The following is a 20464-nucleotide window of genomic DNA, read 5'->3' on the forward strand; positions in this document are numbered from 1 at the left end:
TGCTCTGGGAGAGGAATCAGTATCCTGACTGGTCAGGGCTGCACTGCAGATTTCTCCTCCAAGATGCAGACTGGAGACCATCCAAGTGTATGTTGGAGATGGAGCTCTGGGTAATTAATGCCGTTTCGGTAGTGTGATTAATTAATTAGTCATTGGTCTGCAGTGCACATTGAGGGCATGTGTCAAATACTCAGGAAGTCTCTTGAGTGTGGCCAGGGAACCCTGTCGTGCATTAAACAAACTGACCTTTAGTGGCGGATTACCCAAACTGCAAAAAAAATAAAAAATAAAAAAGGTACAGGGGGAAAGGGAATTTTTATTATAACACAGCGGCCAGAGATTTATCGGCAGCTTTATAATGTAACTCCTCTGTTGCCATGCATTAAAATTAGGGATTTTAGAACCCAGGGAAAGGTCAATTGAGGGCTAATGCCAGTTCTCAATGAAAACTGGATTGGTTGTTACAAATTTAGCATCGCGAAGGCAAGTAGTGACTCACTGGCTGATTCGGACACGTGTTCCCTGGCAGCAGGGCCCGGGCGGCCAGCCCCGCGCTCCCGCCTGCGGGGCCCGCGGGCAGCGCAGCGCCAATGCGGCAGCCCCGGGCGCCCTGCGAGGCCCAAGCGCCTGGGGGGGCGGGTACTGCGCCCGCGCTGGCCCCCGGGCTCTCGCCCTCCGCCAAACCAGGTCCGAGTTAGAAGCCAGCATCAAAGGGAACTTCGGGTTAAATCATGAAACCCTCGAGGGGGACGCTGGCAAATGCCTCCAGGCGCCTTCGTGCGCCCCCCGCGCCCCCGCTGCCGGGCCGAGCCGGGCTGTCTCCGAGCCCGCCCCCGCCCGCGCCCCCGCTCCCGCCCCCGCCCCCGCCCCGGAGGCCTCCCCCAGGCCAGGGGGCGGCGCTGCGGCGGCGCGGGGAGGGCCGCGGGGGCGGGGGCGGGGACGGGGACGGGGACGCCGGGCGGGGGCGGCGCGGCCCGGAGCGCGGGGAGCCGAGCGGCGGGCCGGGGCCGGCATGGCGTGGCCCTGCATCAGCCGCCTCTGCTGCCTGGCGCGGCGCTGGAACCAGCTGGACCGCTCCGACGTGGCGGTGCCGCTGACCCTCCACGGCCACTCGGACCTCGAGAGCGAGGAGCCGGCCCCGGGCGGCGCCGCCTCGCGCAGGGGCCCGTCCCCCGCGGGCGCCCGGGAGCCCGGCCGGGACGTGCCGCTCACTCAGTACCAGCGGGACTTCGGGGTGTGGACGGCGCCCGCGGGGCCCCGGGATGCTCCGCCGGGGCGCGGGGCGGCGGCGGCGGCGGGGGCGGGGGCGGGCGGCCGCAGGGGCAAGGCGGCCGCGGCCCCGGGCCGGGGCGTGTACGTGCTCCCCATCGGCGACGCAGACGCGGCCGCAGCGGTGACCACGTCGTACAGGTAGGCGGCTTCGGGGGCGCGTGGGGAGGGCGCACCCCGCGGTGGGGGAAACTGAGGCCGTGCGCCCGGAGCCCCCTCCCTCGCCGTCGCCCTGCTGCGGGCGCCTCGGAGGTCGCCCCCGTTGGTCCCGGGCTCCCTCCGGGCCTCCGGGTGGAAGCGGGCACCTCTGCCGACCGGAGCCCACGGCCTCCACCGAGCCGCGACCCGCTTCCGGGGACTTCCCCAGGTGGGCCTAGCCGCGCGGAGGGCGCCGGACAGCTGCCGGACCTCCTGCCCTTGCCCTGGTGCCCGCGGTGCCCTCGGTGCCCTGGTGCCCGCGGTGCCCTGGTGCCCGCGGTGCCCGCGGTGGAGGCGTTTGTGACCATCAGGGCTCCCAGTAGGTGGCCCCCTGGGGATCGCCCTGAGTGGGCGGACCTGTGCGTCCACCCTGCCCCCACCTCAGCTCCGCCCGGGGCTCGCTTCTTTCTTAGTACAAAAGTAATATAGACTCACCATAGAAAAAAATAGAAATTACAACAAGTTAATTCCTTTAACTCACCCAAACTGGTAGTTCTTTCTAATCCATATTTGAGTTCATACCCACTTGTAATTCTTGTACGTTTAGATTCCATACACATTTTTCCATCAATTTCAGTTGTCTGCATGTTACTGGATATTTTTTTACAACATGAATCTTAGTAGATGTGCAGTGTTTCATCCTAGGGATGGATATACATTCGTCCATATATGGATATGTATGTTCAATTATTAATCTGTCATTGAACATTTAGGATGTTTCTAATTTGGAACCATTAAAAACGCTTCTTTCAATCCACTACTCCATTTCCAGGAGTTTCCTTCTAAGTATTCAATGTGGGGCGAGAGCAGAGGAATAGAAGCTATGTTGCAACCTTGTACTGCGGAGATGGAAACAATCCCACCTCCCCCCCCAGTGCAGCTGGTTAATTCTAGGAGGCCTGGGATGTACGGATAGTGGAAGATCTGGAAGGTCTTGAGTGGGTACCGGCCTCAAAAAAGAAAACAAAATGCAGAACAGTGTGTCCACTATTTATGTTTTTAAAAGGAGTACTGATGTACCCGTATCTGCTCAAATAGGAACCCTTGGGGGGAGGAAGAGTGGGGAGGAGGAGGGGATGCCAGGGTGGAAGGGCACTGAGTGACTTTCAGCGTCTTAACTGGTTTTTTTAAGCGTTTACAGGTGTTACCTTTAAACCATTTTTTAGAGAAAATAATTTCTGTGATAAGCATCCTTATAGCTGTCTTTGCTCTTATCAGTTTCTTTATAAGTTCCTACCTGTGGAATTAAAGGGGCAAAAAGGTATGAACTTTCTTTCTCCGTCAGATTTATTATTTTTAGAAGCACTGTTAAGGTAAGATTCCCATAATCATCAGGACACATAGAACATTCCATCTCCCCAGAGGTTCTTTCACAGGCACACAGATTTTCAGGAACCTTGGTGGAGAATGGGTGCTGCAGGCTGGGTCTCCAGTTTGCTGATGGGTGCTCAGCTGAGCTGCTAAAAGGCACGGGCAAGGTCAGGGGGCAGGGCCCACACTGAGCCCAGCTCAGGCCCCAGCCGGGCTGTGGGCGGTTCTGACTCCTGTGCGCTGGCGGGGAGCCAGCTGCAGGGGCCTGAATCCCCTCCAGAGAAGCCTGTAGGGCCCAAGGGCCTGGGGGTGCAGCACCTTCACATGACCAGTGTTTCAAGCCAGGAGGAGGACCCATGGCTTCAGCTCAGGAAGGAAGAGCTTTCTAGTAATTCCAATGGACTGATGACGAGGTGAGCGGCCTCCAGAGTGCTAAGCTCCTCCTCACTGGAAATGTTCAAGCAAAGGTGGGGCCCATTTAGAAGGAGCCCCTCACTTGCGTTGAGCAGATGATGGGTTTGAATGTCTCACTGGGTCTCCCATCTCCAATGATGCTGAAGGTACAAGTTGTTGTTCTCTGCTTAGCAAGTATCAGAAACCAGGCTCAGGACTTGGCAGATTATCTCCCCAAGACCTCACCTCCTAAGATGTTGCTGCCCCGAATCCCTTCATTTCTTGAGCTGTGTCCTGCAGTGGGGGAAGTGTACTGCCAGGAGTTGGGATTCACTGGTGCTCTTGTGTCCTGGGGTCTAAACTTGGTGGGTCACTTGGCCTCTGTGACCCTTTCCTCATCTGTAAAACAAATAGCCAGAGCTTGACTCCCTGGGTCCCCATACCCCTAACTCTGGCCCAAACCCAGGACCACTACTGAACTTGGCTCTCCAATCCATGCCAGCCGACCTCCAGGATGCCTCACTTCCCGGCTCTAGCACTTGATGCAGGAAAACTCCATTCTGGCTCCTTCTTGTAAGATGCATGTTATCTGAGCGAACTGTTGAAAGAAATTCACAAAACAAAATGAGTAGATCCAGGGAGCCGAGATACCGGTGTCCTCGTGGCCACTTGCTAGCCCCGCTCCTCGTGTGAAAACTGACCTGCCTCACTTGCTTGGCCAGATGGGTGCAGATCCTGCTCTTGCCGCCAGCCTGGGTCTCTCCTGGGCAGCGCCCAGAGCCTCCCCTCTGGTATTTTCTAGGTGCTATTTAGCACCTTTGACACAGGTTCTAGACCTCCTTCCCCAGTTGTCATCCCCTTTCCTTCCTGGGTGGGTTACAGGGCAAACCATTGTGCCCAGCCCCCAAGGTTCATCATAACCTCCTGCATATGCATCAGTAGCCCTTTTCATGAGGAAGCTGAGGCTCAGAGAAATGAAGGGGTTTGAAGCCATGAAGATGGAGGGTGCTCGGCCTTGCCACAGGTGGCCCCTGGCCCTCTGTGGGACTGCAGCCCTGAGGGCCCAGCTGAGGCCCAGACAAGGTGGACAGGAGAGCCTGCTTGGTCAGGGGAGGCACCCTGTGTATTGGCTTGCCCTGTGTTTTTATTATCCTCTTTGCCAGAGCCATAAATCTGTCCTCCTTCTCTTCTGGGCAGTCACGGGGCGTCCTGCTGATTCTAGTTCTGAGGCCTCGTCTCCATCCCCACTGCAGTCTCCTCTCACTGGTCTCCAGGAGCAGCTATGGGCATTGTTCTAGCTCCTGGCTCTGGTTGCTTTATGCCGTGACCCCTGCAGCCACCCTGGGGCGGCAGGCTTGGGCTGCCAGGTCCAAGGCTCAGCTCAGTTTGGGGACAGAAGGGCACGCCCAGGGGAGGACCTGCTTCCCCAGGAGAAACAGAATGGCAGATGGCTCGGGCAGCTGGTCTTTGGAAACTTGCAGCTTCAGAAGCATAAGTGATCCGTAGGGCCCTGGCCCAGCTCGCCTCCTGGCACCCCTGAGTGCTGACCACGGACAGACACAGCTGCTCCCTACACACAAGGCCTGCCCAGTGGTGCCCAGCTGTGCTGCTGCCAAGGAGAAAGGCAGCTTTGTTGACTTCTGGGCCTGAAACCCAGCCAGGGCTGTGGGTGGGATGAGACAAGAATGGATCCAGCCCACATGTGGGTGCTCCCTTGGCCAGCTGGACACTTTTCTACAGAACATTGCCTTGGCAGGTGCTCCTGGACACAGCAGGTCTCTGCCTTCCTGAGCTGTCTAGCAGGGGCGTTGAAAGAATTAAAAGAAATAGGTCTTTTATGCAGAAGAATTGAGGAAATAAGTCTTTGTCAAAAAATGTACTCCAAGGGGGCACCTGGGTGGCATAGTCGGTTAAATGTCCAATTCTCGGTTTCAGCTCAGATCATGATCTCAGGGTCGTGAGGTGGAACTCCCACTCAGCAGAGTTCAGCCTGGAGTCTGCTTGAGATTCTCGCCCCCTCTGTCTCCCCTCTCTCTAAAAATAAATACACGAATCTTAAAAAAAAAAAAAATACTTGAAGAACATGAAGCTAGTTTGTGCCAGCCTTGTCACTTCTGCCCAGGGAGCCAACCACCTTCCCTCCTGCGTCCAGGCTGGAACGTGTGTGCACGGAGCCGTTTAAAGCCAGACCAGCTTGTAGTTGAGACAGTCACTACAATCTGTTCTGTTTTGTAGGAGTTAATAAGAAATTATTAAAAAGTAAACAATACTGAACCTTATTTTTTCCTTCTCAGTTGTAACCAGGTAGAGAAGAACTTTGCTGTGCTGGGCACTGTCCTGGCCAGCACCTTCTGTGGATGTAAGTGACCTGGGCTGGAGGTGACCAACCTTCACTGGTTCTGGGTGACTAGGGCCCCTTAAAGTGGCCCAGAGACAAAAGTGGGAGCACTAAGGAAGGGCTGGGACTTGGTTTCCGTTGCGCAGCACGTACCAGGTGCTTGCTCTGGATCCAGAGCAGGATGTGAGCAGTGAAGACTGGCCAGGACGTCTTGGAAGCACGGGGCAATGGCGGTGGCCCCTGTAGAGTCGGGAGGGATGACGGACTCTGAGCAGGGTGGTGACTGTGTTCTCTATTCCAGACAGGAATTCCAGGCCTGGACCGGAGTGAAGCCGTCGAGATCCACAAAGGCGAGACCCGCCACAGTCATAACAACGCACAGCTCTGGATGGGACAGCAGCCCCCGGGACAGCTTCCAGGTCAGCCTGAAACTGGTGCTGCAGGCACGGGGCTGGGCTCCAGGCTGCAGACGGTGTGAGACAGTCTTTTTCCAGATGGTCCCCTACTGCTGGCGGGGTGGCCATCTCCCCAGTGCTGGCGCCTCTGGCAAGCAGGATGTCCCTTTCCGTCCTAAATCCCCATCTTACCCTTGGCCACTGAGCACTAGCAATGAGCCTTCCACATCCTTGGCATTTGTGTAAGGGAGGAAAGATGGGAGGTGGGGACTCTTCAGCCACCTGATTCCACCCAAAGGAGGCTTCAGGAAGCAGAATGGAAGGTCCAGGTGCCATATTTGTCCTAATGCAGTGACCCTGCCCCCCCACAGATCCCCCAGGCAGGTGGTCTCAACTCTTAGAGAACAAAGAGGTCAGGAGGCAGGAGTTTTCCTCCAGGAGCTGAGGTGGGAGGAGGTGGGGAGGGTAAGTCATGGGAAAGGCACACTGATATGGCGCCATATTTCATTTCCCAGGCTCCTGAGGGGAGGAAGAAGTTTACCCCTAACCCCTCAGCCATCTTTCAGGCGTCAGCTCCCCGGATCCTCAATGTGTGACTCCCACCACGGAGAGGGCCACAGCGGAGACCGAACCCACTGCTGCCAAGATGGAGCAGTGCTCAGCCACTTGGGGACTGGGGTGAGATCCTGGGACTGGCCCTCTCCGTCCGAGGGGGAGGGCCCGTCTTGCTTACCGTGGGCACCGCTCCCCCCCGGCTGCCACCTGGGCTGTGGGCCTGGCGCAGAGCAGGGGCGCAGATGGACACAGCATCACCCTGCTCAGCTCTGGACCCCCACCAGCCTCTTGTTCCTTGAGAAGTGTACAGAAGGCTTCGGATCTTTTTTTAATTGCCTCTTTTGGCCACCCTTCAGTTTTTAAATCTGAAGAACTTAAGGACCAATTCTGTGGTAAACTGAATTGGTCTGTGCGAGCTGAGGAATATGGACATAACAGGTGCTTGAAAGAACCAGTTAATGTCCACTTTGTTGTTTTCCCAGGCTGCACAAGAACTTTGTAACCTATGGCAACCCAAGGGCCTGTCCCTGGGTGTTCCTACAAATGGCCCCACGCATTCAGGTTGAAAAACTCTTGGGTTATCACCTGCATGAGACCCATGATGCTGCTGAGTAGGATGCCATTTCCAAAAGGAAGAGTATCAATCACAGGATTTCCGTTTTAACGACATAATTTAGGGCCCAGACAACCGTTATGTTTTAACAAAAGGCTTCTTGTGAGGAGTGCTTCAAGTAGTGAATGAATGGCATTTACCTTGTAGGTTTCTGAGCCCCACATTTTATTACTAATTCCAGTTTTTTCCCTTACAGTTGACAACTAAAAGGGAACACCATACACACTGGCAAAGAATTGGGAGCTTCCTTGGGACGAAGTGGCATTAGCCTCATTCCCTGAAAGACTTTAAAATGTTATCTACACCTAGATGACTCCCACCCTGCTCTCTCCCTTACAGTCGGGGAGCTCACTGTGAGGAGGCAGCTGTCGGCTTTGGAAAGCTGCCTCCTTTCCTGGTAAGTCCCAGCCTATGTGGCCCTGGAACAAGCCTGGCCCGTTTGCACAGCAGGTGGTCAAACACTCGGAGTTCGGCCCCTCTCAGAGATCAGAGGCTCAAGCTAAGAAGTCTTCCGTAAGGAAACGCAAGGATTTCCCTCTGGATGTTCATCCTTCTCCGCCCTCACGCGCTGGCTGGTGGGCATTTACTTAAGCCAGCGGCGCCCACCCTCCCAGCTCACAGCCCGAGACCAGGAGCTGGGCTGGTTCCTCAAAGGGCTGCCTCGGGCTGGCACAGCCTGCCCCTCTGCGCAGCAGAGGAAACGCTCTGAATCATTTTAAAGGCAGAACCCAAACCATATGCTTACACAAAGGGTTCTATTATTTCCGACTTCACTGGTTTGCATGCTAGTGGTTTCTAAGAGAAGAGACTGCCTGCTGCTGTGCATTCTGTGGGGAATGAACAGAGTAACCATACAATCTCAGATTTTACTAAAACGCAAAAATGCACGGTTACAATTTCTCGTTAGCTTATTTCTTTGTGAACCCAGAGCACCTTCTCGCATGTCTTTATCCCCTCTTGGTAATAATAAGGACTTTGGCGGGTCATGGCTAGTCCTGGTTGTCCCTTGGAGGCTTGCAGATCCCAGGGTCTCTCCCTTTGGACCGCCATCCACACCGGTGGCGTGCGCGGTATTCACAGGACGTACCATCCTCCCCTTGCACCGCACTGCCCTTCTGCATCTCCCGGAGCCTAGGTTGAAAAGTCCATCCTTGAAGCTAATCCTGGGCTCAAATCCTGACTTCTCTCCTCACTACCTGTGAGCAGTTTCAGCTTCCATTTCCTTATGTGCAGAGTAAGGAGACCACCCCCTCCCTCGCCGAGCCGGTTTATGTTTATGGGCAGGGTGCTGCTCGGTACAGTGAATGGACAACAAAGCACAGACATGGCAATTGTCCTTTCCTGCCCAGGCCCCCCCTTCCTCCTTCCCCATGGAGCCGGCTCTATTCTCCTTTGCAGCTTGGGTCCCCCTGATGCCACACACACAGTCCTCCCTAGACCCTGCCCCTGTCACCCTTCCCTCCCCCGAGCTTGCAGACCAGAAAGGCTGTACCTCAGCTGGACACCACAGGTCTGCCCTTCCTGGCCGTGTCAGCACCATAGCAGCAGGAGCACCCTGTGCCTCAGCGGGCCTGCCTCTCAAGGCATATTGCATGCCTAAGAACCTTTCTGGAATGTACTGGAACAGATAGCTTTCCACAAAACCCGCAACTCAATAATCTTTGCCAGGCTTCATTGTTAGGAGACTGGGGTTCTGAAGAAGGGACTTCCTCCCACTAGTAAGGCCCATCATGTTACTGGAGTGACCTTCCAAAGCAACTGAGGCAACAGTCTCAAGTGCGGTATGAACCCACATCACACACAATACATGTATATAAAATAGACAAAGATGGGAAAATGCATTGGAATACTAAGGTAGTTCTCTTTGGGAAGGGGAACTATGGGTAACTTTAAATTTTTTACACCTTACTGTATTTGCTAACGTTTCTATATGATAAGCATTTTTGTATTAATTCTACATAGTAATGTTTTTAAAAATAAAAAGTTCAATCTGTTAGCTAATTTCAGCCAAAAGCAAGTGTTCAGTATCAATGATTTTATAACCTGTGTCAGCACTGCCAGTGGCCGCCTCGACCTACCTTGAGGATGCACTGTGAGGCCCACAGAGAGGGGAGCCCCGAAAGTCCTCACCCGCAGTCATTTAGACCAGGGTCCTGCCTCTGTGTTCCATGGTGCTTCAAAAGTCAGAAAAACCCACTGCAAATGGGAACTCTTTCACACCCGTACGACCACCAGGATTTCAGGTCCAACTCCAAAAAGCACCCTTTGAAAGAACCTTGACCCTGCAGACACCCCATTAGTGGGGTCAGCTCTGCCCGCCCCGTTCACACAAGCTTCGGTCCTAAGAAGGAGTCCCCACCCGAGGTGACATCAGTCATTAGCGAAAGAAGCCTCAGTAACGCCCCTATTCTCCATCCTCCAGACACCTTAGTTCCTTAAAGGCTGACACGGGAGTCTGGTCCCAAGAAAGCTACGGACCTGGACACTATCATGATGCCTCTTCCCTGCGGAACTTCTTGCCTCCGAAGAACCAAAGCTTTCAAAGCCCCTAGTTCTTGTTAAGGACAGATGTAAAAAGTGGTCATTTCTGAACTGTTTCTGCATCTCTCATTTTTTTAGCCATTCTGATAGGTGGTCCCAGCAGAACTGTGTCACAGGAGTCCCCTCTTCCCAGACCTCAGCATAGACCAGGATGCTGCTGTCAGATGACAGGCGTGGTCCCCTCCTTGCCAGGGCTCTGAGGAGGCTCCAAGGTGCTTCTCTGCCCCAAGCTGTCAGAAACCGCTATTTCCAGGGTTAATGTGCATCTTCCAAATTTCTTTTCAGACTCTTATGTAACAGTGATCCTTTATCCTGCATAGCCGCAAACCCTTTATGGAAAGCAGCAGCAGACTTAGCGTAAACACGCAAGTACCCATCCCTCTGCCCCACCCCGGCGCCTCCGGGCCTCCCGTAGGAAGAACCTACCGAAGTATAATGCATCTAACTCAGAAAAACCCATCACAAATACTAAAAGATTTATTGTAGATTTTTGTTACACATTATGATACAAATACATCTGAAACATTAACACATATGGGAACTGTTAAATGATTTAATATTTCTTTTGCAAAAAGATAATTACTTTAGGCTTTCATACCTGTAATAAATCACTCTGTTCTCATTTGGATCAAATCCTCCGTCCTGTAGATCTGTCACAGTCCACGCTGAATAAATCTATGCACTTGCCCACTAACCTCGTTTGCAGTAGTTAATGTATAGAGTATCTGAGCCTTTATGTACTTTTTTTTTTTTTTTAAACTAAGCCTGGGCATGCCCAGTGCCTTACCGAACAGATTTCCTTGTGCATCTGCAATCTTCAGATGCTGAATAAAAAAGGGTAGATTTCTCAGTCACCTCCCTGTCCTCTTCTGCTCCTGGCCCAAATGTCTACAGAACTCAGGAAAACTTGAATTATGCTGACTCGGTACGTGTGATTCACAGGCTTCAAATTTCCTTCGAGAAGATTCCTAACAGAATAAATTCTTTGCTTTCCTTTGACAGAGACTGTGTTAGGATGATTAGGACAGAGTGTCTGTAATGGAACTGGGCATTGCACAGGGCACTGCTAACCTACCTTCGGTTCCCTACTCCACTGAGAGGGCTCTGCGTCTGGGCACAACCTCTTCTCACTGCTTCTGAGCACTGACCTTCCTGTCTCGTGGCTTCAGCAGTCATCTCTCTATCTTTAAGGCACTCACAGTGTTTCCTTGAAACGCTTTTCTTTGGAAAAGCTGAGTGGAAAAGAACAGGACACTAAATCCACGGACAGGACTTACCACCCCAGCAGGCCTGTCCCAGGCACTGCTCCCCACTGGCCACTCAACAAGGGGTCGGCAGCAAATGCCATGGAACTGGCTCTCTGCCTGGCACACATGCAAAGCTGGTACAAGCCTGCCAGGTGCCTGGGACTTGCGGGTGTTCTCTTACTAACATTTTAAGAGCTTCTTGGTTATAGTCAAACCTTAACCTGGACCTACGCTGGGATGCGCCTACCCCTTGACAATACTCTGACCATGGCTGTAGTAACATTTCTGTGCTCTGTGAAAGAAAAAAAAAAAATTCTGTGCAGTGTGCTGGCTCCCAGGCTTATTTTCGGCAAGGAGTCACCGCTTCCTATAGTTAACTGGGTCCCCCACGCCACGGCCACCCCAAGTGCGGAAGCCCAGCCTGTCTCCAAGTGTTAGCAGGGTAACTGCTGGAGCTGCCTGTAACCCCAGAATGGGTGGACTGCTAGTGTGCCAGACTTATTTTCTGCCTCCTGGAGGGACACTCAAGTCCAAGGTGCCCCTTGACACCCAGAGAAGGACCTGCTCACTACACATGGCTGGTCCCAGCTCTGAGACTCTCCTGGAGCCTTTGCAGAGAGCGAGCAGATGCAAGCGAAGAGAGCACACATCCACTCACAGCTTCACTCTAGAATCAGGAAACAAACTTCTGTCCTGAAGGGATCTGATTTGAGACTGAACACCCTGGTGTTACAGTGAATTAGGTGGAGGCAATGGTTTGGTAGCCATAATATTCTGAGGCACACAGAAAATAACCTCCTTCCCCAAAGAGAAGAGTCGTCACAGTTCAAAGCTTCAGATACATTTTCAAATCCTGCTTTTATAGGAGCATCTTCATTCCATTCACTGATCTTCATTCAATATCCCCATGTGTTTATTTGTGAGAAAGTCCAGAAAAGGAATGTTGCAAATGGCCTGGTGAATATTACTCACTGTAATTTCTTTGGGAATCCTGTCCAAAAACAAAGCACATTAGGTGCAGTTTTCTCAAGCATGTAATAATTTAATCAATCCATTTATCAAAAGGACCATTCCCCCACTGCAGGCCTACTGGAAACAGGCCTACTGGATGGGGACAATACTGAGGCACATTTTCGGCCACCTCGCATGGGGGTGGCCAGGTACATTCTCTCACTTGCTCTCCTTCCTCATTAATTTATTTTGTTTTGAGGACAACTGGCCTGGCCTCTTAGGGCTTAGATCTGACTTCCCAGTCACAGGCATGAGATGGATTTCAAGAACTTAGTTGAACAACAAAGAAAAAGACTCTCAGGATTGAGAAAAGAGAAAGGAAGTAAACTGGACAGCAAAACAGCACAATGTTTTCATAATTCAGTCTTACCGGACTGAGTTCAAGGGCTACAGAACTGCAGGACCACGATTCCGTCTGTCTGGCCAGTGAGGTTAAGTGTTCTTATCAAGAGCACCCCAGCTACTCTCTATCTCTACAGCCAGGACAGTGGTGAGCAGGGGCCACAGAAGGCGCTCAGCCCACTCTCGCATTTCACGCAGGACAAGAGCATTCTTAGAATTCCTGTTTCCTTTTCCTTCTTTCTTAAAGATGTCTTCTAGTTTAAAAGGATTCTATTTATTTATTCAATCACGAGAGGCACAGAAAGAGAGAGGCAGAGACACAGGCAGAGGGAGAAGCAGGCTCCATGCAGGGAGCCTGACGCGGGACTCGATCCCGGGACTCCAGGATCACGCCCTGGGCTGAAGGCAGGCGCTAAACCGCTGAGCCACCCAGGGATCCCCCTGTTGATATCTTCTAATCCTGTGAAGTCTGACCTCGTAGTCCTCTGATTTAAGCCTTTTTATGTCCTCAGACACTTTTGATACAATTTTGCAAACTTATGATAGGCTTTAAGCATACTGGGATAAAGCGGATAAAGTACTTGTTTCCTCTGAAAAGAATGCCAGGATGCGGAACAAAGAAATAACCTGTCTGCCATTCCTTGGGGCCTAGGAAAAAGGCAAAACTCAGTGTCCCGACCAGTGATAATTGGGAAGGCAGCAAAGCAGAGGTGAGCCGGTGGGCTTTAGAGCTAATGAGGTCGGAGTGGGTGTCTAGGTTCTATCACACAAAGGCTGGGAAAGCCAGGCAACAGAACTTTCAGAGCCTGGTTTCCTGACTTCTACAAAGCGGTTTAGAGTTCTCCAAGGAAAAACAAATCAAGTAATATATGCAATGTTTGACCCCAACATCTGATACATCATGGACAATATTATCTTTAATGCAAAGAGCTGGTATTTGTTCAACCCTGTAGCGTAACAGTCCTAATGAATGCTGTGTCTGGAGGGGTGACTAGGAACATACAGACCTCTGGGCAGAGCTGAGCTTTTACAACCATGAGTCTCAAAATGACCAAGCTGACCCCATGTCCCAAGCACTGACCCCTCCATCTCCAACTGGAAGACCCCTTCATGGGCGTCTAACCTGTCAGGAAGTATCTTTAAGCCTACTACCCCTGACTAGGGAGGTATTAGTACCTGTTGTGAGATGCTGTCTGGTATCCAACTGCCAAAGCCTGCCTCAGGATGTCATTCACCAGCTGCTCCGTGGCCTACGAGAGAAGATGGGGTTACTCTCGAAGATGGCCACGGGCCTGCTATGAGAAGAGACACATCTGACCCCATCCCATACATAAAACTTTGGAAACAATTGTATCTAAAGATCATAAGTCCTTAAGGAAAAAATAAAGGTCCAAATTATAGACAAAAAATATCAGGTCAGAAAAATGGTGGCCATAATTCTGAGAAATTATGAACGGGGGTAACATTCATTATTCAGATGGCGTTTTTAAGGAAAACAGGTTGAGGGCTATTTGTGAGTTATCTGTGCTGTGGGAGAAGTCCTACCAGGAAAGGAGCTTGTGGAGCTAGGATCAGACAGGCTAAGGAAGCTAGTCTATGAGCCTCTCGCCCAGGGGTGGGACAGCTGTGGCTGTTTCTCTGTTGTTATGAAGAGTGGAGAAAACCCAAGGCCTTGTTTATGTCATCTCCTAAAGCAATGAGAGCACTCTCATCTCAGTCTGCTTTAAAAGGCCCTAGAAAGTATTGTTAGAGTGCCAACAGCACAGAAACTCTTGTGAATGCTTTAACATTCAGTTGACCCACGATTTAGTTCATTCAAAAATCAGAAGGAAAAACACAGTAAGCCTGAATAAGATGAAAAAATCTTAACACTTATTATCTCTGTTCCATTTCATTGCCCTTGTCCCTTACCCAAAATTGCCTGGGACCCAGACCATCCTGCCTAGCTGGCACCTCAGTGCTTCAGCCCATGGAGACAGAGCTTGGCCCTTTGCTGCCAACAGGCACCCACCTTTAAAATCATGTCCTCCACCACCGATGCATACACGTTCTTGTAAAGTGCCACAGGCTGCAGGGTGATCCCAATCTGGAAAAGAAGAAAGCCATTTGTTCCTATTTCTACACTAAAACCACCTCTCTCCAAACAAGCACACTTCTCAGATACCCAAAGAGATGTCCAATTGAAAGAATAACTCTGTAAGCATTCTGGACAAAACTCAGGGGAAGTAACAAAAAATATAACAACTGGAAGAACACATCATCCTTTCTTTGTTTCTGAGTGGCTGTTAAATATGCTATTACAATCCTGCTTTCACCCCCAAATCTCCTTCATGAAGAACATGGTCAGGATTTGCAGGAATTCTGATAGTGGGATCAACACGCCGGAAAGCATGGAATCTAACTTCAGGCCCTGTTTGTAAAAGGTGGTGAAGATACACTTGGAAACTGTGACTCGCCCCATTCTGCATTTTCTCCTGTAAATGAAAGAACACCACCTTCCGCCTTTCTGTCCCAAGCAGCTGTCCAAGCTCCAGCACAGGCAGGGCACCCGGGAGCTCTAATAACGTCAGGGGAACCTCGCCCTCTCAGGTGTGACTTGGCAATATCAGGACATGCGCCTCATGGGAAAGGAGAGCCGCTTCCACGGAGGCCAACGAGAACAAAGATGAAAAGTGGAAATGGTCTCTCTCTAGCTGCCTGCTTCAGTTCCATGGCCACCAAGGCACCTTCTCACATTAACAGTTCTAAGGAGATGCCCGGGGAGCACACTCCAAGCTCATGAGGCAGAAGAAACTCACACCGTTACTTCACCAGGAAGGACTGAGGTTTGTTTCTAAGGCTGACGCTCCACGCACCAGCATCTCAAACCTGGCTTGTGACCAAGAAACACCAGAGGCCATCCCCCTACCTTCTGTGTGATATCACCAATGAATTCAGACCCCAGGGTTGGTGGCAGGTAGAACTTCATTTCTTCCTGTTTCTCTTCCTGTTCCTTTTTGATGTTGATCTTTAACGGCTCTGGCAGGTTGAGTATGTCCACCTCCTCTTCATTCTCTGGCTCTCTTTTCTGAAACTGCTGCAGGTCCTCCAGTTTCCGGCAGAGGTTGTCGGCAGAGGAGAACGACGACGGGCACTCTAAATGAGAGGCGATTGGTCTTATGACAGCTTGCTGGCCAAAGGAAAGGCCTGCCTATCTCTGTAAGACCAACAGTCTGAGACCCAGAGGAGAAGGGACAAGTATCAAGGGAGCTAACTCTCTTACCAGCTCTAGAATTCTATGGCTCTGTAACTGTGAGAACTAGTAATTCAGGAGACAGGCATCTTATGTTAATATATATGTGATGTAACTGCAATCTAAGACAAAACAGAGGGGATCCCTGGGTGGCGCAGCGGTTTGGCGCCTGCCTTTGGCCCAGGGCGCGATCCTGGAGACCCGGGATCGAATCCCACATCAGGCTCCCGGTGCATGGAGCCTGCTTCTCCCTCCGCCTGTGTCTCTGCCTCTCTCTCTCTGACTATCATAAAAAAAAAAAAAAAAAAAGACAAAACAGACAGTATGTAATTCTGACTTTGCCACCAAAAACTCGGCCATGCTTGAAGCTGTCATACAGAGGCAAGTACTGGTAACATCAACACCGTTAACAAACTGTGCATCTGGTCTTCAATAAGCTGATTTGTACAAAGTCTAGCAGAAGACTAGACCTTCGGAACCAGTAGGGGACCTGGGAATCATGCTGTGCATCCTTTTCAGTTTACGGACGAGGAAGCAAAGTCCACCCGAGGTGCAAGATGGGCTCCAGGGTACGCAGGCAGGCTGGTGACAGAAGCTCCCGGCTTCTGTGTCACTGACTGGGCACTTACAAACCAGTCAGTCAGAGTAACGGAAAGCTAGGGGGTGTGAGGTACTGTGCTTCACACGGGCTACCGAGGAGGCACGGAGGTAACCGACATGGCCTCTGTCCTCCAAAGAACTTAGGTATTTATTTCTGACAAACTGTCAAGGTTCTAATATTGGGTGCTGCTGGATTTCAGAGAAAAGAGTGGTCATCCTGCACGAGGGCTCTCAAGAAAGCTTCATGGAGAAAATGGGACTTGTGCTTATCGTTAAGGACCCCCCACTGCCACACACTCTCCCTGTGCAACAGGCTCCCTCACACTGAGAGGTGGGGCTTCTGCTTTTCTACAAACGTAGGGTTGGGAGGAGGAAATGACCCTTCTTATTTTTTAAGGTGAAATGCAAAATACTCTCCTTCGTGCCCTGCTCCTACCCCATATAGCCCAACTGTGTTTCTTCACCATCAAGCAATTCATCTTATTGGCAACATTATTAGTTTTCATTTGTGTCTCCAACGCTGGGTTGCATACTGCCTAGCTAGGTCTGGGGATAAAGTAAAGATGAGACCATGCCTCCATCTTCAAGGAGATTGGGTAGACGTGTCTATGAGAGGTTATAAAGTCGCAAAGGAAGGAGAAGTCAGTTCTGCCTAGAGGAAAGGAGGAGACTAGGAAAGCCTTGAAAGAAGAAATGATGTCAAGGAGGGGGACCACTGAAAAACAGTGTGCGCCTGTTATATGCCACAGGTTGGAACACAATGCTGGAGACACCCAGGCACAAAGAGTTGTGCAGGGCTGTACTCGGGCCGTGGGGGTGGGGAGTGCAGACATGCATCTACAGGTGAGCAAAGGCTCCTGGTCTCCCAGTCCTGTGGGGCATACGTGGTCCCAGAACCGTGGAAGCTGAAGAGATGGGAGCGTGCGCCACACAAACCCCTCCCAAGGCTGCCGACGGTGCTCAGGGCGCCCACTGAGGGGGTACCTGGCTCACTGTCGATCTGCGTCAACACATCCTCAATAGAGTCGCTGTCGCTCCTCAGAGTCTCGGGGTCGGGTGGGGTGTAGCCGTGGCAGCGACACCAGTGAGCGATGTGCTTGGTTTTAAGAGGAGTCAGGTGGTGGAATCTTGGATTCTTCTCCAGGATTTCTTGTAAGACTTTTCGCATTGTCATTGCTCTTTGCCACTTAAAACAAAATTTTTTGAAATCATCAATTTCAACTTAGCAGTGTGTTCAAATAAATCACCCAACTGTAAATTACCATGCTAACTTGTCAGAATTTTTTTTATTAAAAACCTCACTGTGTTTTTAAAAAGCTGTAAAAAAGAAGTAAAGGAACTTCTACCTGGTATTTATGAAGTAACACTGACACTCCTAGGTCTGGCCTAGAAGGTTTTCCAGCTGGTCTCAACCTGTGGTCTCCAGTATCCCTTTCCCCAGCAAACCCATCACGCTGACCTTCTCACAGCTTCCTCCGCATGCCTTCAGACCTGCCACTTTCTCCTAAAACCCCACCATCTGACACAGTAGCTGCCACACTGTGAGTACTCAACAACTACTTCGTTCCATTTTAATATATTGAATGAAAATCATAAAAGATGTTTAGAAATTTTTTATCAGTGCAGGATGTAATAGCAGACTTTTCAAAGGCTAGCTACCTGTGTCTGAAGAATGAGATTTTAAATGGAGGAATAAATTCCACCATTAAATATTTAATAAAATATGCTGTAAATTTTATCACTGCTCTGTAAGATGAGGTTTATGGAAGTAGCCAGAATGCATGTGTGTTCTGGTTACCGTCTTTCAGGCTCAGTGGCAGCCTCGTGAACAAACGAGATTACCTCAGCAGCTCTCCTTTTCCCAATGTTCCAGCCATAATACTGCTCCACAGACTTTGCAGAAAAACAGCTGGCATCTTCATCTAGAATGAACATACCCAGCAAACTCTGAACAAAGTTGTTATGACTGAAATCAAATCTTTTTTTAAAATAAGATTTTATTTATTTATTCATGAGACAGAGAGAGAGAGGCAGAGACACAGGCAGAGGGAAAAGCAGGCTCCATGCAGGGAGCCCGATATGGGACACGATCCCAGGACCCTGGGATCACACCCTGAGCCAAAGACAGGCGCTCAACCACTGAGCCACCCAGGTGTCCCTGAAATCAAATCTTATTTGCTCGAAGTATGTCTGAAAGTTTCTTTAGACCTGTTTATTGGACATATGTTCCTTACCGGACAAGCTCACTTGAGGTTTCACACAGAGGGCTTCTCCTTAAAAGGGAAGTGTGTATTCAAAATAACACCCCCTCTGGGAAATCAGCTTATTTGGCAGAGCAAGTTTCGTGGCAGTAGACCACCTACCTATTAAAAAAAGTAGTGCAAATGGCACCCGCTAGAGGTAGCAGCTCTGAGACCTAGGCCTGGCCTTGCCATTAGCTTGCTAAGTGGTGCCGCGTGACCTAAAGCACCTGTTTGGGCTTCAGTTCTCTGATCTATAAAACTAGACTGTTGGGAAGATGGTTTTCTGATTCGCCTTCCAGCTCTAATATTCTGTATTTGTATCTAAACAATACAATACAGAGATTTTAAAATTTCTTTCTGCTGGGCTAGGAAAACATCCCCGAAAGTTTACTTTGAACTACCTCAGAATGACCCTACTTCAACCAAGGAAAAAAGAGATCATTTCTCTGTTGTCAGAAAAAAACAAGCAGGGTAGTCTATACTTGGCTTATCGTTCTCATACTCCCATGAATGGAATATGATAATGTGCGTCATCCCTTCCCGGTAAATGTTTGTAGTCGTCGCTCAAGAGCATACACCTAAGTATCAACAGGCTATCTGCACCCTAAGGCAGTTTGGTTCTGTCAAAACAACGGAGGCTGAGAAGCAAGTGTTTCAGTCTTGCTGACAGTGGATAATGACAGAGCTGACGTCACTGCAGGAAGTCTTGATAATCCTGCATTTCAACTTTCAAGTGAGAGATAGTGAACGATAGAACATTAATGGTTTTGGACTCAAACAGACCTAGGTTAGTAACCTTCCTCATCATAGGTAGTGATCTTGAGCAAGTTACTTAATCTTGCTTATTCTCATTTTTGTCATCTGTAAAATGGGAGATGATACTACCTATCCCACAAAAGACTATAAAAATACTCAGCCTGCAGAGTCTGGCACATTGTAGGCAAATTCTAATTTCCTTCCTTATTAATTTACATTAAAGACTAATGCAGTTTTAATTATATATGCAATAGGTTTACAATTTACATACACCAATAAATGTAAAAAATTCCTTCCACAGATCAAATGCAATGAAAACAGTAAAAGACCAACTGGTTGACCAAGATATTGTGAATTTGAAAATCTTGCAAATGAGCTATAGTTCTAACTAAAACCTCCAAAGGTAACTACCACATTAGTATTAATTTATAACACAACGGCTTAAAGTTGACTCAATATCCCAAGTAGTTCACAGCTTTAAAAATGCATCCATATAGGGGTGCCTGGGTGACTCAGATGGTTAAGTGTCTGCCTTCAGCTCAGGTCTTGATTTCTGGGTCCTGAGATCAAGCCCTGCATTGGGCTCTGTGCTCAGTGGGAGTCTGCCCCTCCCTCTCAAATGAATAAACAGTTTTTTAAAAAAATGCATCCATATATTCAGTGTAATTGTCTTACTTTTTGCAGTGATTAAGGGGATCTTCTTTACCACCGCTGTTAAGAGTTGCTGGATAGTCTCTAAATGGTCTATCCTGAGAAGGATAAATGAAAAGAATATTAAGGTAATAATTACAGCAGTTTCTAGCCACACACACACACACACACACACACACACACACACACACACACAAATTCATGTATATAGTCCCTCTTTCCAAGGGAATTAAAATTTAACCAATTATATTGGGCATGTCTTTTTTTCCACTGCCTTCTAAACATAACCCAGATGAGACTCCAGGAATGGCAAATTATGCAAATATCATTTTATCTATAGTTTAAAATTAAATAGTCACATATCTTTTTGCAGTTGATTGCCACTAGAACAGAACACTTCTATATGCAAATTCCTATTCTTAGGTTTATTACAGTTCATGTTGTTACCTATTGTGTCAAAGCGGCTGAGTTTCCATTATCCCCAATAATCTGACATACTTCAAAATACATGGAGTGGGTCAGAGGTGGGTTCCCAACTTGGAAGTTAGAAAACCTCATGAAGTATTTATAGAAGCAGTGAGTATGTATGGCCCATGAAAAGGCAATTGTGATTAGGCAGGTGTGTGGATACTCAGATGTAAACTGTAGACATATCTGAGAATTACACCACGAGAAATTTGATGCCCAAAGATTCAGCAAAGAAAGTACATGTTTTTAAGCTCCACTGGAGGGAGATCTGTACCATGTGAGGCATTGGAAGTGCCAAGTC

At 49.7% G+C, this 20464-nt stretch overlaps 2 protein-coding genes across 4 annotated transcripts in view; one reads left to right on the forward strand and one right to left on the reverse strand.

The window, feature by feature from the left end:
- Nucleotides 1-965: 965 nt before the first annotated feature.
- On the forward strand, nt 966-10307 carry MAP6D1 (MAP6 domain containing 1). 3 transcript variants are annotated; one of them, XR_005984220.1, is made up of 4 exons: nt 966-1410; nt 5466-5530; nt 5811-5928; nt 6420-10307. XR_005984220.1 is itself a non-coding variant. In XM_041731609.1 (3 exons), the coding sequence occupies exons 1-3, from the start codon at nt 1013-1015 to the stop codon at nt 6498-6500; spliced, it is 597 nt and encodes a 198-aa protein (XP_041587543.1). In that variant the 5' UTR covers nt 966-1012; the 3' UTR covers nt 6501-10307. The 3 variants fall into 3 exon arrangements, 1 of the variants encoding a protein (XP_041587543.1); XR_005984219.1 differs by lacking the exon at nt 5466-5530 and having other exon boundaries at nt 6420-6582; nt 7269-10307; XM_041731609.1 differs by lacking the exon at nt 5466-5530.
- The window catches only part of YEATS2 (YEATS domain containing 2), a 120566-nt gene continuing 110177 nt past the window's right edge, over nt 10076-20464 (reverse strand). Inside the window, exons 25-31 of the mRNA XM_041731650.1 lie at nt 19720-19793; nt 17888-17967; nt 17030-17231; nt 15122-15348; nt 14225-14299; nt 13390-13463; nt 10076-11851 (exon numbers count right to left, since the gene is read on the reverse strand). Of these exons, the coding sequence (XP_041587584.1) occupies nt 11743-11851; nt 13390-13463; nt 14225-14299; nt 15122-15348; nt 17030-17231; nt 17888-17967; nt 19720-19793 (841 nt within the window). The 3' untranslated portion in view covers nt 10076-11742. The remainder of the gene's footprint in view (nt 11852-13389; nt 13464-14224; nt 14300-15121; nt 15349-17029; nt 17232-17887; nt 17968-19719; nt 19794-20464) is intronic.

This window comes from Vulpes lagopus, chromosome 17 (genome assembly GCF_018345385.1).
Source record: "Vulpes lagopus strain Blue_001 chromosome 17, ASM1834538v1, whole genome shotgun sequence".
NCBI lineage: Eukaryota > Metazoa > Chordata > Mammalia > Carnivora > Canidae > Vulpes > Vulpes lagopus.